The sequence below is a fragment of the Triturus cristatus genome, chromosome 6, assembly GCF_964204655.1.
Source record: "Triturus cristatus chromosome 6, aTriCri1.1, whole genome shotgun sequence".
Lineage (NCBI taxonomy): Eukaryota > Metazoa > Chordata > Amphibia > Caudata > Salamandridae > Triturus > Triturus cristatus.
Window position 1 is genome coordinate 1,789,543,503 of NC_140589.1, and position 17,606 is coordinate 1,789,561,108.

Sequence of the window (17,606 nt, forward strand, 5' to 3'; positions counted from 1 at the left end):
TACATGCACCCATCCGTCCACTTTGCCATCCATGATCAATCTGCTGTGCCATCTACCCATCCATCTACTCTGCCATCGATCCATCCACCTACTTTGCCACTCACCTATGCATCCATCCATTCTAACCTGTAATCCATTATCAGGCTATCCACAATGCCACCTACTCATCCATCCATCCATCCACCCACTCTGCCATCTCTTCACTCATCCATCCCTTCTACCATCCATTCACTCATCCTTTCACCCACTCATCCATACCTTTACACTGCCATTCTTTCACCTATCTATGCACCTATCCATCCCTCCATTCTGCCATCCATCTATGCATTCATCCATGAATCAATTCATCCAACCTGTAATCCATTATCAAGCTATCCTCTGCCATGTACCCATCCATCCACTCTGCCATCTATTTGCTCATCCATCCACTCTGCCCTCCATTCACTCATCTTTTCACCCACCCACTCATCCATCCATCCCTTTACTGTGACATTATTTCACCGGTCCATTCACCTATCCATCCATCCCTTTACTCTGCTATCCATCCCTTTACTCTGCCATCCATCCATACCCTTGCTCCCTTCTTTACCTTTTCTATTTACTCGTCTTTCGTTCTTTCTTGCTCTTACATGCTCTTCCCTTATATGTTTAATTAGGACCTTTTGTCTGCGGGGGTCCAGTCAGAAGAGGCCCATAAAGAACCCAACCCTGCTGTAGCTGCTAAAGCAGAGGGTTCACGACGCCCCTGATTGCGACCCACAATACAAAAACACGTTAGATGTCATGCTGGAAAGTGCAACTCGATTCATGCATTGATTGATTTTGTTATTAATTATGGCATAGAATATTGCAGGAAATTATCCAAGACAACCACCAGAGAGTTAGGTACATGTCCATTAGCACCTGGATGACTCTGAGGACTTTCTATGATATTTGCATGCTCCACAAAAGAAAAAAAGAACTGTCATAGTGCAAAAAGGCCAGGTGCTTCCTAATAAAAACTTTAATGCACCTATTGATGCAATAAGTTCAGCCATGCAGCAAATGCCAATAGGGTTCGTAGTAAGACCACTGTTGGCTGCGGATTTTTGACTTTTTATACTGTGAGGATCATCCTTTATGAATATAGAAGTGGATGATCCTGAGACAGGTGAAGGGGATACAAATCAGAAAGCCGCCGTCAGCGTGATGGATGCCAGGTACTCTTCACAAAGGCACCTTGGTCAGTCAACAGCATGTGCATCCTCACTATGGCTAAACTCTGTCCACTTCATGGCAATACAGTGCTCTAACCCAGAGTTTGACTTTTCCACCAAAAGGACAAGCCCAATGCCAGACTCAGGAGGCTTTTTACCTGCAATGCCCAGGGATTCATTTCTGCTGATCCTCCAAGCCTTGTTGTGGAGGATTTTCTACTGTGGGTGGCAGAATATCACCTCAGGTAATCTGGACCTACATACTGTGTGTATAGCTATTGCATTGAATTTGTAATGAAACCATATTCCCAAACCAAGAGTAACGCAAAGGAAGAAAGACAACATGTCCAGGCTGATAGAGGGTTTAGAATTTCCTCAAACTAGCTATTGTGTGTGTGCAACAGAGAGTATACATCTTCATTACCAAAAGGATGGCAATAGAGTCAATGCTAGATCCTAGATCATTCAGGTGCTTAATGTGAACTCCAGACTTTGCATGGTGTTATTCCCCTTCTTGAAACAGTAAGACAACAACAAAAATACCTAAAAAAAAGGTAACAGCAAAAATAAATAACAGAAATCTCCCTAAACAGAACATACACATATATCAGAAGCACAGAAGCAGCAAACCGTTGCTTTGTCGGTGGTGGAGAATATCATCAGTCCTTAGTACAGCTGTTAGGCATGAAGTCTGCACTAATACTGTAACTAAATGTTTATTGTTGATGGTCCTCCATCTGCAGTGACTACCGGTACATGTTACCATATCTGGACGAGTGTTTGGAGAATGGAAAATACCTTCACCAATGTTGGAGGAAAACAGATAGGACTCTGTCCCTGTTGGGCTTCACAGCCAACTTCAAACAGCCTCATGTCTAAACTCCTCTCAACAGAAGGCTTTCTTGTGGTTAGCCGACAGAGACATTGTGAAATACTGTCTAAATTCAATAAGGCAGATGATTCTGTAGTTTCCGAGATCAAAGTACCAGATTTTGTATTCTTAAACAGTGAGAAAATGATCCTGTTGCAAATTATACTTTGCAATCATTAGGTCCAGTCTTTACCAAAAACTAATGCTAGTATGGCCCAGTAAAAGGGAGATACTGTAGGGTACTGAGATTCTGGGTGCCGAAGAGCCTCGTTAGTGAAAAAATCATTCTCAGGAGCAGTCCTAAAATCACTGGGTGCTTCCATGAATGTTGGGGTGATGCACAGGAGATTTATCAAAGGCCATGGAGAGGAGTCAGAATTGCAGCATACATCAATGTCCTGTGGAGCTTAGGCTTAAAAGAGTTTTTAGACTCATATACAGGACAATATCATTCAAATTGTCTTGAAGTAGAAAGTTAAACTGCACTCTTTCCACATACTTTTCTCAAATGTGGCTACCTACAAAAAGGTAATCCCCTAAACCAGGCCAGGAGAGGATGCAAGCCCTATCATTCAAAAGGGCATTGTCTTCCCCCATGTATTGGCAATGACAATCTTTTGCTTGTTGTCAACCCTGATTCGCTGACAGTAGAACTCTGTGCACTTAACCCTTAATAACGAATGGTAAAGTGCCTGTTCTGCTTCTTTCAACATGATGAAATTGGCATACCTCTGATGGGCATATTTAACATACCTATTTAATGCTAACATAAATCACAAAAGTATACCCAGGGACTGTGAGGTAAGTGTCATAAATGGGCCTATTGTGCCATTCACTACTGTAACAGTTTAAACTTGACTACAGGTTTACTATGTGTAGCTTGGGTGTGTAGTTGTAAACTGCAAATTAAATTTGTCATAACAACCCCTTTTGAAAAGCCTAAACTTTCCTTTTAAATATTAACGTACCATGCTTAAATAGGCCTTATTGCCCATCAGTGCATGGTATTTAAAAGTATGACAGTGAAACGTTTAATGTTAAATATTTCCTTACAGTGAAAAGGTCCCAGAAGTCATTTATATCATTGTAGTAGGGTTGTCTGCACCATAGGAAAGTATTGGGACATATTACATTTAATAAGGCTATTTCTAGCTAAAAAGCAGCTTCAAATTCAATCCTTGAACTTTTTGAAATGTTTATTACAACACTAATTCACTGGAGAAGTTGGATTTGTATTAAACATTTCAGATAAAAGTACTTTTAGAAATTTACCTTTTCCCTGCCTAAAGCCTCTGGATGCCCATTTGCATGAGCTCCAACTGCCACCTGGCTGCTGAAGAACCCGCTTGATGAGGTGTGAGCTTGCTCCCATACCAGTGACAAAAAGACCTTTGGCGCGGGGAGGTGTTGTTTTCACTTGAAAGCATGTCCTGTGGGCTGAGCCTTTGAGCTCGAGTAACTTCAAAGAGGCAGAACCTGTTTCAGGCAGAGGTAGCTAACAGCTGGGCTTGCCTTCACCTTTGCTTCCCTAGTCAGGCAGGCACCAATCTCAGTGGGAGAGAAGATGCTCCCAGACCTGGTTTAGAGTGACCACAGAGGAGAAGTTACTCATTTCCAGGGCCGACTGGCCGTAGCGGGCAGCGGGCATTTCCCTGGTGGGCCACCAGGGTGGAGCCGGTTTTGGGCTCCTGGGGGGGCCATATTTGTTACCGGGGGGCAGCAATATCCACCTCCTAGATCTAAATCGGCTGAAATCAGCCCAAGCAAGCAGCTCGGCTGCACCCCACCTGCACACCCCACTCCCTGGGGCCTGGCCGAGCAGTTAGCCAGGGCCGGTTTCAGTTCCCAGTCCCTGCTCATTTCCATGGCCACACAGGCTATGCACATGGAAAGAAGTGTTTCACAATCTTATCTTTAGGCAAAGAGGGCTATTTTGGGATTGTTTGCAGTAGGACACAGACGAAGTGCTGCAAAAGTGGGTAGAGTTGCCCCTGGAAAACTTCACCCTATTGGTTAAGGAGGGGCAAGGAGTCACCCAAAGTCACTGGCTGATGCTATGCATGAATGTGCCACCCACAGTACTCTCCTCAGAACACTTTCTGGACTTGTGGAAATGCAGAAGAGGGCTGGACCTTCTTTGTGTGAACTGAGAAGAGCCTAGAATACAAGACCTACTCTCCCTCTTGTACCCAGACAAAGAAGTTGACTCCAAGGGTCATATGGCTGACTTCCTGTTCAATCCACAGAGAGACAAGAAGTACTAAAATGCCTTTTCTGCAACTGCCCAGCTGACCAGTTCCAACTGGATCCTGCTGCTGGCCTCTGTTGGAGTGAGTCTTGATCCCCAAGTGCTGTCCCCAAGGTCCTGGACCCTCTGGTGGTGTTGAAGTGTATTTCTACTAACTTTACCTGAAACCTGGCACTAAGACTCAAAAAGTATCTGACCTGTGAAAGACCTTCTTTTGGTGCAAAATTCTAATTCCTCCCGCTTGAAGCTTTCACACCAAAAGACAGTGGATTAACCAAGAGCTCGTCCAGTGGCTGTCCAATGACGTTGAACTCTCTTCTGCCACAGCCTACTGCATTGCCCAAGTGAGGGTTTTTGACTTGCATTTCAGAGACTAAGCGGAAGGTGAAACGTTCGACCTGGTCAAGTGCAACCAGGTGACAGCGGTTGGTTCTTAAAGACTTTTGGGGCTATTTGTATATTTAAACTTTAAAAGTTAATAACTCTGGCTTCCTTATTGGATTTTTGTCTTTTTGGCGTAATTTTATTTATTAAAATTCACTCTAGTCGTTTAAATTGTTTGGGGGGGGTTTCTTGTGCTGTGTTTTGGCTTTGTTACTGTTTCGGGAGTGTATAAATACTTTACACATTGCTTTGAAGTTAAGCCTGTCTGCTCCGTGCCATTTCTACCAGGGGGTGGAGCTCAAGTTAATGTAATGACTAAAGATTCACACTGTCAAGGATAGTGATCATTATTTGAGGCGGTTACTTACCCCCTTAATCTAATACTACTAATACTTACGATTTCTTACACCAGGTAAGAAACATTCACCAGAAATCATCCAACATTACAGACAGAGTGAATTGTGAATCACGTCTCATCCGCCGCATACCTCTTCATATTCTTTCTTGCTGATTTACAGACTGTAGGAAGCTGGCTCTGTATCTGCTATACCAGAGTAAGGTATAGGGTGCACATAGTACAGTGGAACCCCAAAGGGAGGAAGAGGTAAAAGTAAATAGTACCTTACTCTTTATTTGTGGTAGTGTGGGTGAGCAGTGAGCCTTATCAGATGTAGTCCTAAGCATTTATTGTACAACTCAGGCAAGAAATGATTTTATACACTCAAGGACTGAACTCTGACCAATTGATTTGTATAAAAATATTGTTTAGTTATATATATTTTCTAGAACCAAGCCAGGACTGGTACAGGTCAGCATAAAAAAATATACTTTGCAAGCATATGCAGTTTAAATACAATTGGTATGTAATGACTTTGTTACAATAGATTTACTTTGTATTTGCAGTCAGTCAGAATTAGTTTATAACTAAATTTCTTACACAGTCAGGTATCTCTAGATACTAGGCTAGGGCATATACTGAAGGAAAGAAAAATACGTTTTATTATATTGTTATTGCTTTGCAGGATTACTCACAATACATATTATAGTCTTGAGTGAACAAAACATGGGTTACCGGTCCATAAGTAAGCTTCTGTAAGATGGACACTCGAGTCGTACCACCAGCGGCACAGAGGCTGTCGGGTACAGAAGTGACCACACGTTAGCCAACGGGCTAAGCACGGTCATGGGCTTGGGGACTGCAGCAAGCAGGCCACTAGGTTGGAGAACAAAAAGATCCTGGGGTCGAGGTCAGAACCTTAGGGCCCAATGGCCAACAAGAACCATACCACCAGCAGCGCAGTTGTGGCCGGGTGTAGGATGAGGTCTTGGCTGAAGCTGCTGAGTCGGTTCGGGATCCCTCACAGTCGGTCAGCGGCCGATGAGGCAAATCAATCAATCAATAATCTTTATTCTCGATCATTTTGATCATCAAAGATATAAATACATAACAGTTGTTTAAAATGTGAGATTTTCAATAGAATAAACAATTTCATTTACAATTGAATTTTAAACAGGAAAGCCCATGGGTAAAATATTAGAAAAAACATGAATCGATAAACCAATATCTTATGGCTTATACAATGCCCCCCTCTTTCAGAATGCGGGACCGAACGTGCCACATGGCCGTTAGATACTTTGCCACAGCAAAAACAATCGGAGGTGACAAATCAGTTTTGAGGATTCTAAATGCAGGGAGGTAATTACTGAAGCCCATATTCTTGAGGATAGGTAAGAGCCAGTGCCTCCTTGCTCTTCGATAGGCTTTGCAGAAAAGGACCACATGCAGATCACTCTCCTGGGGATATGTACAGGCTGGACACTGCTCTGTTGTTAAGATGCGGGACCAAGAACTAGTAAAGGCCCTCAGAGGTAGGGAGCCATACCTCCATTGTAAGTAGAGTTTTCTTGTCAAGACAGGACCCATACCATCTAATACAATTTCCAAATAAAAAGAATCTTTCAATTGGATAAATGTATGGGTCAAAGATCCCGCACGTGTATTTGCTATATCGGTAGTCAACTTTGATTGAAAGTAAAGTTGTGTAAGTGCCTTTCGAGAGATCCTCCTACTAGAGTTAGCAGGGTCGGTCCATAATTCCGGGAGACCTAAACCTTCACAGGTACTCCTTATATATTTTAGCCAAGGGATATTAATAGTGTTTGGTAGAGCCAGGAACTCCTGGAGTTCACTTCTGTAATCGCTGAGATCCTGGCTACTCCATATTCGTCGCCAAAAAGCTAGGGACTTCATACTTAGCTCCTCGGCAATTGGCCTTAGACCTAGATCTAATCTCAGGGGAAACAGTGGGGTGCTAGAGGGGAGGGCCACTAGTTGCCTGAGGAATTTATTCTCTGTGGTTGTTAAATTTTTTACAGGAACATGGCCCCATAGTTCCGCCCCATAAACAACTTAACCCCGGGCCTGAGATTTGTAAATCTGTATTATTGGGCCCAGTGGGCGATATATAGATTTGCCCGTCATTCTTAAGATGCCCCCCACCTTCTGCAATAATTTCAGGTTTGCCTTGGTCATATGTGTCCTCCATGTCATCTTCTCGTTCAGGGTTACCCCCAGATATTCAAATGTGGAGACCCTCTCCAGTCGCACCATACCCAACAGAGGGTTTGGGCGTGATGAGGGGGTAGGGTTTAAGATCATAAACTTTGTCTTGGAGGCGTTGATTTCTAAGCCCCTCTCAATACAAAATTCCAAGAACCCGTCCACTATCCGTTGGATACCCATGGGGGATTTGGACAGCAGCAGGGTGTCATCTGCAAACGTTATGGCAGGCACCCTGCTGCCATTCAATTTGGGGGCATCAATGTCTTTCAGCCTAGACAGATGAGCGATTACCCCGTTGACAAAGAGGCAGAACAGGGTGGGTGCGAGCACACATCCCTGCCTCACCCCCCTGTCAACGGGGAATCTTTCAGTTAAACCCCCCACCCTGCCACATCTGACCCGCGCAAAATTATCCTGGTGCAGTTTGATCAAAATAGCCAGGATATCTGGCGGGACACCCAACTCACACAGGACACTCCAAAGCTTGGATCTGGGCACCAGGTCGAAGGCGGCCCGCAAGTCCACGAATACCGTGTACAAGCTGCCGCCCTCGATAAGTGCCGTCCTCCAGTAGATAAGATTGAGGCGGAAAATTTGATCCATGGTGGAAACCCCTTTCCTAAAACCAGCCTGGTAAGGGCTCATAATGGCAGCTTCGTCTATCCAATTCTGTAAGCGGTCTAAAATGAGCCTCCCGAAGAGTTTTTGCGACACGTCTATCAGGCTGATGGGCCTGTAGTTGGATGGGAGCAGGGGCGAGCCTTTTTTAAAGATCAGAACCACCTCTGCGCCCAGCCAAGTACAGGGGACCTCCATGCCCCCTAGAATCGCATTAAATAACATCAGGAGATAAGGGGCCCATATGTCCGGCTCCTGTTTGTAAAGATCGCCAGGAAGGCCGTCCAAACCAGGCGCCTTTCCAGTTGACAAGCCTGTTATGGCAACCCGGACCTCTCTAAGTGAGAATGGGTCCCCTTCCCCAGAATAGAGCGGCGGAATAGTGGTGGAACTTCCATTGCCTGACTCCTCTGTGTACAGAGACTGAAAATGTTCCTGCCAGGACTTGGAAGAAATATTTGGCTCAATCAAATGAGGCAAATAGGAACTTAGGGGGTCGTCATCCTGTGACCGCAAGCGTTCGAGGACTGTGTCGGTCGGACGGTCGCTGTTGGTTTCTTGGACTGTATTGGTTGCCGAGTCGGTTAAGGGGACCTTCCTGTTGTTCGCTGCAGGTGAGTTTTGGGAGTTTGTTGAGGTATTGGGTCATTCTGGTTTGGGGTGCCGAGAGCTGAGTGTTGTCGACTCACGGACTCAGCTGGAGTCAGAGTCAGCTGCCTTTGAGCAAGTCCGGTGCTCACAGGAGACAAAATTATTTTTGAGTCACAAAGGCAGGGCAGGCTCTCTGAGTTTTCAAGGACTGCTGGCTGCAGGACACACTGAGGTTCTGTTGGAGGTGTCTGAGGTCCGGACAGGCCAGTAGGGCTTGGGCCAAGTCAGTTGATATCCTCCTCTTCTTTTCCCTGCACCGCTGTTCGGTCCTTCTTCTTCCTGGCTCTGGCCTTTCTTCTTGATTCATCTTGTCTGAGAAGGCAATATTCAGGGTTGCCCCTAAATACTACATTTAGAGGCGTTACAGGTAGACAGAGGTCGGGACTAATGGGTCCCTCTCTTGTAGTGGGCACATCCCCTATCATGCCTCCCTCCAGTGAGAGGGGCATAAGCCTCACTCTGCTTGGCTCGGTCCCCCATCTGCAAAATGGTGGGGACTGAGATTTGTGCTTCACTTCGCCTCCCCCACTTGAGGGGTGGGGTTGGCAAAGGTGGGCACACCTCTCCTCCTAACTTGGTTTTCCCAACAATTCTCCCACCCAAAGGAGGGGACAGAACCTGTGGGGGCAAGTTGTTGGGAGCAGTAAATGGCTTGGGTAGCTCATAAAGGCGGCAAGCCTTTGAAGCTTCTCCTTCGTGGACTCTGCCTATCCTGGGGGAGGAGGCTTGGCAGCTACCCTACCGCCCTTCTGAAAGATCAAGCACCTTCTCACTCTTACATTTCTCATCACCTTCTTCCCATACTGTTTCTGCCGTACCTCCAAGCTTAATCATCTCTTCACTTTTCTTCAGTGCCTCCCTAAGCTAGGCATGGGCAGAACTCATGGAATTTCACTATACGGAATCGCGCAGTTACACAAATCTCCACAATGTTCCGCTGAGTTCTGCCAACAGGCAGAAAATGCACGTCGCATTGATTGCGTCCTGGTTTTAAGGCCGGTTGCACAATGTGTGCTGAAATTTCTAGTTGATTTTGTTGCCAATCAAGTAGAAAATCTCCTCAGCAGGAAGATCTCTGACTGCGCCCGTTCGCGACTGCTGCATTCATAAAATCTCGCCTGAAGCCGTCCTAGCGACCGGGAATCACACTAGGGGATGCCAAATATCAATTGCACTCACCAGCAAGCTTTTTGAAGCTGTGCTCTATTCCTTTTGTCATCTCATTGCTCAAATGGGAAAAAAATTCTGCCACGCGGTGATTGGCAGATTAGGATGGTCCAGAGAATTGCTGAGTCACTAAAATCTCCCAATTCTGCTTGCGGACTTAAAATTCCTCCTGGGCCTAACCTAAACCCTCTACAAGACCTCATCTAGTCCTTTAGCTCAACATGCTGTTACTTACTAAACCAATGACACTCAGATCATCTTGAAGTTAGACACTTTGGCACAACACTGCTGTCTCCAAGCTGTTTACCAATGAATGCTGAGAAACCTCCTAGAACTCAAATCATTCAAAACTGAAATCCTTAAAACAGAGAATGGAAGAACTGCAGGAAGCTCGGGCATCTTCCAGTAACACCTCCCAAATTAACCAAGACATAATACTCACCATCTAGTCCATGCAAATTCCCTTCTGCCTTCTCATACCTCGGTTTCCCACAGACGTTCCTGTTCATCTGCTGTACTTAAATTGATTATTTAAAAGCACCATTCTTCCTACTCCAAAGACTTAAAAAAAATTCAAACTGGAGAGGCTAGATAATTACTTCATCTACACCATAAGACAACAACAATCAAGCGCTTCACTTGCTAACCATGGCAAGACACTCCTCCTTCAGTGTATACTGTGTTGCCCTCAGGGTCAGCTATGGCATTGGCCCATCCTTTGTGGAAATAAAACTTCAAAGATACTCACAGAATCGCTCCCTGTAATCTAAACTGCTCTCCTTGCTGGCCAACATGCCCTTCAAGAAGTCATGCGTCTATTAAAAAAAAGACTGCTTAAATGAGGACAAAACTATTAAACTTCCTTTCTCGCACAGTCAAGAAGCATCCAAGACCACCAAAAATATCAGGAAGTGGTTAATAATCTGACACTTCCTCAACAAATGTTTCAGTAGAAACAATATTTAATGCATAGACCCACTGCTTAGAAAAACACAGCTATAGAATCACAGGAACATGATAATTTAAAGCTTGCAACTAAGTCCTTCCAACTGTACAAAATGGTATGTCTATTTCTTTCACTACATCACATGCTGAGGCACAGCTGCATGTTACACAATGACAATACCACTCTGATCATTACAGATGACACCAAAACACTACCCACATAGACCACACATCAAAACCACACCCTTCTAATTAACTGCAATTTAATAAATTGGATCGCACCAATCCAAGGAACACTAGGGAGAAGATTACTTAAAATTGTCAATTTCCTATGGAGAAGAGTTTTACAGGTTGATAATAAACTAGGTCAGATATCCTTAGAAAATTCTTAGCTCTCAGAAACTTTGATTAAAATGAATCCAAATTGTTTAAGAAACCTACAGTGAGATGGATTTTTAAATACATTGAAGCCTGATTGTTTATTAACACTTAGGTAGCCCTCCATATCTATTCTTTGTGTTGATATTCTAGTTTGTCATGCTTCCTGACCATTTGTTTTAATATTCACAGACAAAGTGGCAGTCGAATCGTATGTCTACGAAGCAGGTCACCATTACAGTGACGCAGAGCATTCAACAGATAGACAAGTCTGGTAAAGTCCTGGAGACATCTCGCACAACTTTTGAGCTGACAAAGCCACCTACAGAAAAAGCTGATGAATAGTACATTGAACTTTCCCAAATGGTCCTTATCGTTATAGTGATGTCCATTCGTGGTAGTAAGAAATAGCTGTTTATGTTGATTTAGCTTGTAGCGCCTCTCCTGCCATTTTCTATGTGTGCTTTTTGTATTCTTTCTCAATGTGTAATATTCACCTGATGAGGATTTTCAATATGTTTGCACATGCTATTTTATTTCTTTGACAATCCCTTAAGATTGGATTTGACAATTTTCAAGAGTACTCAAACAAAATACAGCACCCAGAAGAAAACACTGTAATCTCAAACAGAAAATTCAAATACCATCACAAAGTTTTAATTAAGTTTGAAAGTAGTCCAGTTGCAAATGTGTATGTCTTCAAAGTTCCAAGCACTATCCTCCCAAAAAGTTCTAGCCTGATGTTATTTTTGTTCCCTACATTTGTATATCATTTGAACACATTAATGCTTTATGTCAGAGTTCCTTGTTCATAGGTAACTTCTAACATTTTCGAATTGTCCTCAAATGCACTGTGAAATAATGCTTATGTTGTCAGCCAAAGAGAAAAATCTGCAACTTATAAAAATGCATCAAATATTTACTCAGGGTCATTCCTTTTGAATCTCAGTTTAGAAGGAGTGACATGCCAAACGTACCATTCAACACTCTATCACTCTTCACTGAAAGTGAAGCCAGACATATTAAACAATCACTGGTTGTGGTCAGAAGACAAGTTGGGCGTAGACTGTGTATGCCCACTCCATAGTGAGAATAATTGCTCCAACTTCCTTAATGTCTATATTGATCAGTTCGATTTGTGGAACTTTAATAACTGCTTTGATGTGTCTTGGCTTGTTTAACTTATGAACCCACACTGTCATTCATTGTTTTTATGCCAGTAGGAACAAGTGCCAACATTGTAAGAACATGATCTCTGTGTGTGATATTTCTCTGTGTTTGAGCTCTCTCCCAAGCAACGTGGGATCTCAAGGAGATATATATTTTAAATAAAGTTAATAAAACCATTCATCTGTATCATGTGATTGCTGAAAACTATAATAAAAATAGGGCTACAGGTAGCTGAATAGGCCTATACATGGCAACACTGCATATATATTTCTTATAAAACTATGGATAGCTAGGAAACACATAGAGCTATGGTATGGGTGTTACCACCATCCAGGTGCAGGAGTATGAGGGCTTGAACAATAGTTCGGAAGTTGATTTGTGGATGAAATTGATTCAATTTCTATAGAAGAGAGAGCTAGTGTGTGTGTAATGTGCTCTTTGAGGGTGAGGTTGTTGTCCAGGGTGAACTCAAGTTACTTAGCATTCAGTGGGAGTTGAGGTTAGAAGCCATCAAGGCTCAGGTCATGGAGCCAGGTTTGTACTGTTTCTTGTTTGCTTTTGTTGTTTTGGTTTGTTGCAAATCACAGAAATTCTTTCTTGCTTGGGTTGAGATTAAGGTAGGTGCTGGACATCCAGTCTGGATAATGTGCAGGCAGTGTTTTATGCATTGGATGTCTGGATCAGGGTTAGGTACCATCAGAACATTGATGAATCTTGATGCTGTTATCTGTGAGTAGAGTACCAAGCATCTGTCATTCCCCTGCACAATCCACATATCCTGGAGATGCCTGGTAGCAGGAGAGTCAGAGGTTACTGATTAGGACATTGAAATGTTGACAGCAATTGGCTTATACTAGGGTTTATAGCTTGCTGCTTATCCATTGTCTTCAATGGAGCTGTCAAAATTCAAATGTTCTAATAATTTATTACAGCTGAGTTGTGATCTAATAACGTCTGCTGCCAGAACCAGCAGCCAAGGTAAAAGGCAAGTCACAGAGAATAATTACAGCAGCAGTTTCAGTAATGAAGAGCAGTAGTTGCTTTTCCTCCTAATGCATTTTTCTAAAATGTACAGTGATCAACATAAAGGAGATTTCAGTGTTAGAAATTGGGTCCCTGGCTGACTGAGATGGAAGCCCTGGCCAAAAGGTAACCACACACCTAGTCAGGGTAAGTCACAAACATACCCTAAATTAACCTGTTCTCACGCTCTGGTTGCCTGGCAATGAGCAATTCGGTTTAACTTAAGAGGCAATTTGTAAAGCATTTGTGCAACACTACAAACAGTAAGACAGTGAAAACACTGCATAAAAAGATTCCACACTAGGGGAATAAATAAAACAAGATTAAAATGACTAAAATCCAATAAATAGAAGCAGAGATATTAATTTTTAAAGAATAAATGTGAAAATAGCGCTTAGAAGCAATCTGGTCATGCTGGACCGGTACAATGTCAAAGTTTATGCCAACCGTTAAGGAGCGTGGGCTGGATACAGGGACCCTGCAATGCCTACTGAACAAAAGTACCTCAATCCTGCTCACAATAGCGAAGATGCGACGTGCAGCCAAGAGGTTCATTGGTGTTGATCAGGCAGTCGAGGTGAGGCGTAGATTTTCTCCATGCATCGATGGTGATGCGCTGGTTCCGAGATGCAATGGTACCGATGTGCCGAGTTTCTCCACACAGTCAAGGGGATGAGTCAAGCCTCTCTCTGCAGTGGCAGTAATGTGGTGGTTCTGATAGCGAAGTGAAGCAATACACCAGTCTTGTTCCTGCAACAGCGGTGATGTGTCAATTCTGATCTTGCAGCAGGAGATCCATCAGTTTGCTAAATCAAGCACTTTGGGGCCACTTCCAATGGTCCAGGAGCAGGGGTGGGAGTCTGTTATGTCCCTAAGACTTCAGATCAGAAGGCTAGTCATCTAGCACTTGGAGTCACTCTGGGTTCAAGTGATGGAGGTCCAGTTTTTACCCAGTCAGAGAGAGCAGGCAGCAGTCTTCCAGAGCAGCAATCCAGCAGAGCAGCAGTCCTTTAGCACATCAGTTTTTCTTCCTTGCAGAGAGGTTTCAGGTCCAGAAGTGTACCATCTTGGTGGTGTCAGTTCTCCAATACTTATACCCAATTGTGCCTTTAAAGTGGGGGTGACTTCAAAGAAGGGCCTTTAAAGTGCACAGAGGTCCTCCCTTCCTGCCCTGGCTCCAGACTCACTACAGGGGGGCATGCAGACCCTTGTGTGGAGAAGACTCTGCCTATTCAGGTGTAAGTGTGAGGCTGTGCCCATCTCCTCCCCCCAGACCCCCCAGAAAGATCCATCAAGTCACACCAAGGTTCCCTTTGGGAGTGGCTGTCTAGAGGGAATACACAAAGTCCAGCTGGCACCAATTCCAGTCAGTGATCAGAGACAGGCAGCGGGTACCAAATAGCAAAGAGCAGGTACATGTCTAACTTTCTAAAAGTGGCATTTTCAAAATAGCAACCATAAATCCAATTTGCCTACTAACATGATGGATCTACCTTCTCTCTGTTAGAAATTACAACTTATTAAATGTAACAAGGAATCCCCAATGTTATCCTATCAGAGTGGTAGGCCTCAAAGTAGTGAAAAACAAGTTTGGGAGTTTTTACTACCAGGACATATAAAAATTAAAAGTACATGACCTAGCTTTTAATTACACGAGTTCAGACTGATCACAATGGAGTGTGGGCCGAAAACAGGGACAAAGTTAGGCCCGCTGAACAAAGTGCCTTAAATCCTGGTTGCAGAGTGTTGAGAAGTTCCGTGCCAATGATGTGTCACGTACCGGTGGTTCCGAGAAGCTGCAGGTCTTCTTTGTGAGGTCTGGCATCGAGGAAGCATTGCGCAGCAGCGGGTCTGAGGAGCTGCTGGGCTGCGATGCAAGGTCCCACATCGAGGATGCGCTGTGCAGTAGCAGTTCTGAGGAACTGCGATAAAATAACATGTATTTGTAAAGTGCACGTTCACCCTTAGGCATCTTGGCGCTGAATAACAGATGTTTGTTACCCAACTCAATGGTACTCATTTTATCGACCTCAGCTGGATGAAAGGCTGAATGGATGTGCTGGGATTTGAACCTGTGTAAAAAGGGGACAAGGGCACCCAAAGGAATTAGACAGGGACCTTGGGAAGTTAAGTATTACAGGAAACAATGGTCCCTGAAAGCGAAAAATTGTTAGACATACAATGAATATAGCCAAGATTGGAACTATATTATAGCCAATATCCAGCCGGACATGGCAACTTTTAATAAGTAGAAATAATTAGCAGTGATCCAAAGAATGTAAGTAGAGTCTTAGTGGGACACAAGCCTGTATCCTGAGACTTACATATCATGAGGACAAAAAATTGTGAAACACATTCAGGCAATTACAATGATGTTTCTGTTTTAGAAATAATGAGTAGTGAAACATCTAAAACAAGATTTGAACCTGTGACCATGAGGCCGAACACACGCCCATGTAGTGGATGCATTAGTCCACTGAGTCACTAGAGCCGGCGATGCGAGTTCCTGTGTCGAGGATGCATCGTGCAGCAGCGGTTCTGAGGAGCTGCATTGGGGATGCTTTGAGCATCAGTGATTCTGATGCGGAGCTGTAAGGCATTACATCACGCACTGCGGCACTTCTGCTAGGACCACAGCTGGGCTGGCACAGCACCTTCAGGCCCACTTCCAAGGATCCAGGACTAGGGTGCCACCACTTGGGGAGAAGACTCACAGCAGGCAGAGTCCAGGTCCAAGGTGGTTTAAGCCTTTTCTGTTCCTGAGGCTCTGAGCTGGAGGGCAGTCAGTTAGCTCTTGGATTCACTCTGGTGATCCTGGGTTTAAGGTGCAGCTCCCACTCAGGCAGCAGAGTAGCAGTTTTATTTGCAGCAGAGCAGCCCAACATTCCTTCTAAGTCTTCCACAGGTTCAGAGGTGTACTGAAGAGTTAGGTCTTAAGGTCCACCATTAATCCTTGGTGCTAGTTTTGACGAAGGAGAGGTGTTCTAGATGGTTACACGCCCATTAAATAGGATTTTTACTTACAATTCTTTAGAGAGCAGTAACTGTACTAATGAAAAAGGTTCTCCAAACCTTCTTGAAACATCTATTGAAGTTCTTGTGTGATGATCAGTATGCAGATGACTGGAATTGCAGATTTTCTTTTTCGTATGGGCTGCCCAAACATGGTAAATTCTGAGGTGAGTGTCAATTTGTTAATCTGACGTTGGATTTAATTGTTTCAAAGATGCTTTTTAGGCCTTTATACAGCTATCAGTCCCTTAGGTTACACCACCATTTTTCACCATGATAAATCATATTAAATAAAATTCAGTTGACCCAGTATTTTTGGCTTGCTCAGTTCACAAGGTATTCTTTCTCAATTGACACTGGTATGGCCTTGGGCGATGTCATCCAAGAACCAGTGTTACACCTTATCTGTCGAGCTTTGGGTTGGGTCCTTACATTGAATGGTCCTGGGCATCTCTCACCAAATCGTGCACTGGAATGGATCCTCTCGCCTCAGCAATCTTGACTTCTCCACAGATTGTGATACCATTGACTACGAGAGGTTGCTACAGATGTATCTAACGCTATAGACTTTGCTATAAGAGCCTAGATAGATCAGCCTATTTCATCAAATTGAGGTGGTACATTTTCAGAATTCTAAAGGAAGCTATAGAACTGCTGAGAAACCATAAAGCAGGGCCTAGACTTTGGTATTTTTTCTCTTTACTTTCAGCCTGTGCACAGAGCTTTTGGAAATCTTTGTGGAAGAACACATTTTTATTATGCATCAGACATTTGACTTACTTTCAAAATCCTGCCTATAGGAATGTCTATTAAATAGGGTCTAAACATTCCTTACACTGAAATCCAAAAGTCATATTTGTAATGATATCACTAAATATCAAATAGATCCCACTGTGCCTAGCTGTTTGAGCTCTCTGTTAATGACCCCTGCATAATCTATTTTATTTTCACATGCTATTGACCCCATTGAAAATAATACCGTGATAGCTGCATCTACTAAATCAACCCATTACTGGATGGAGCGCCTCCAACCTCACAATAAGGTTTATTCTTTCATAATTTGTTCATACATAATTAATCTACATTCAGTTTGGGAAAGTGGACTGGCCTCCACATGGTGCCTCTGAAGGCTGCTGGACACCTGGCGTCTGTCTCCATAACTCCTGGCCACATCAATCCATTACTAAATGGGGTAAACTCTCAACCTGGAGGAGCAAGTATTACATTTAGGATTAATTATTCCCCTCATAGAAAGGTCAACATTTGCAAAATTTGAGATCTTGTTAAACTACTCTATCTTTTTGGAGACTTATGAAATTTAGGAAGCTAAACCTTAGAAAAAAAAATTAGAAATGGCCACATTATAGCCAAACTGCACAC

The 17,606-nt window shown here is 43.6% G+C and overlaps 1 protein-coding gene across 1 annotated transcript in view; it reads left to right on the forward strand.

The window, feature by feature from the left end:
- The window catches only part of LOC146822007 (brain and acute leukemia cytoplasmic protein-like), a 601,945-nt gene extending 589,636 nt beyond the window's left edge, over positions 1 to 12,309 (forward strand). The window contains exon 4 of the mRNA XM_085609410.1: positions 11,214 to 12,309. Within this exon, the coding sequence (XP_085465536.1) occupies positions 11,214 to 11,366 (153 nt within the window). The 3' untranslated portion in view covers positions 11,367 to 12,309. The remainder of the gene's footprint in view (positions 1 to 11,213) is intronic.
- Positions 12,310 to 17,606: the final 5,297 nt, after the last annotated feature.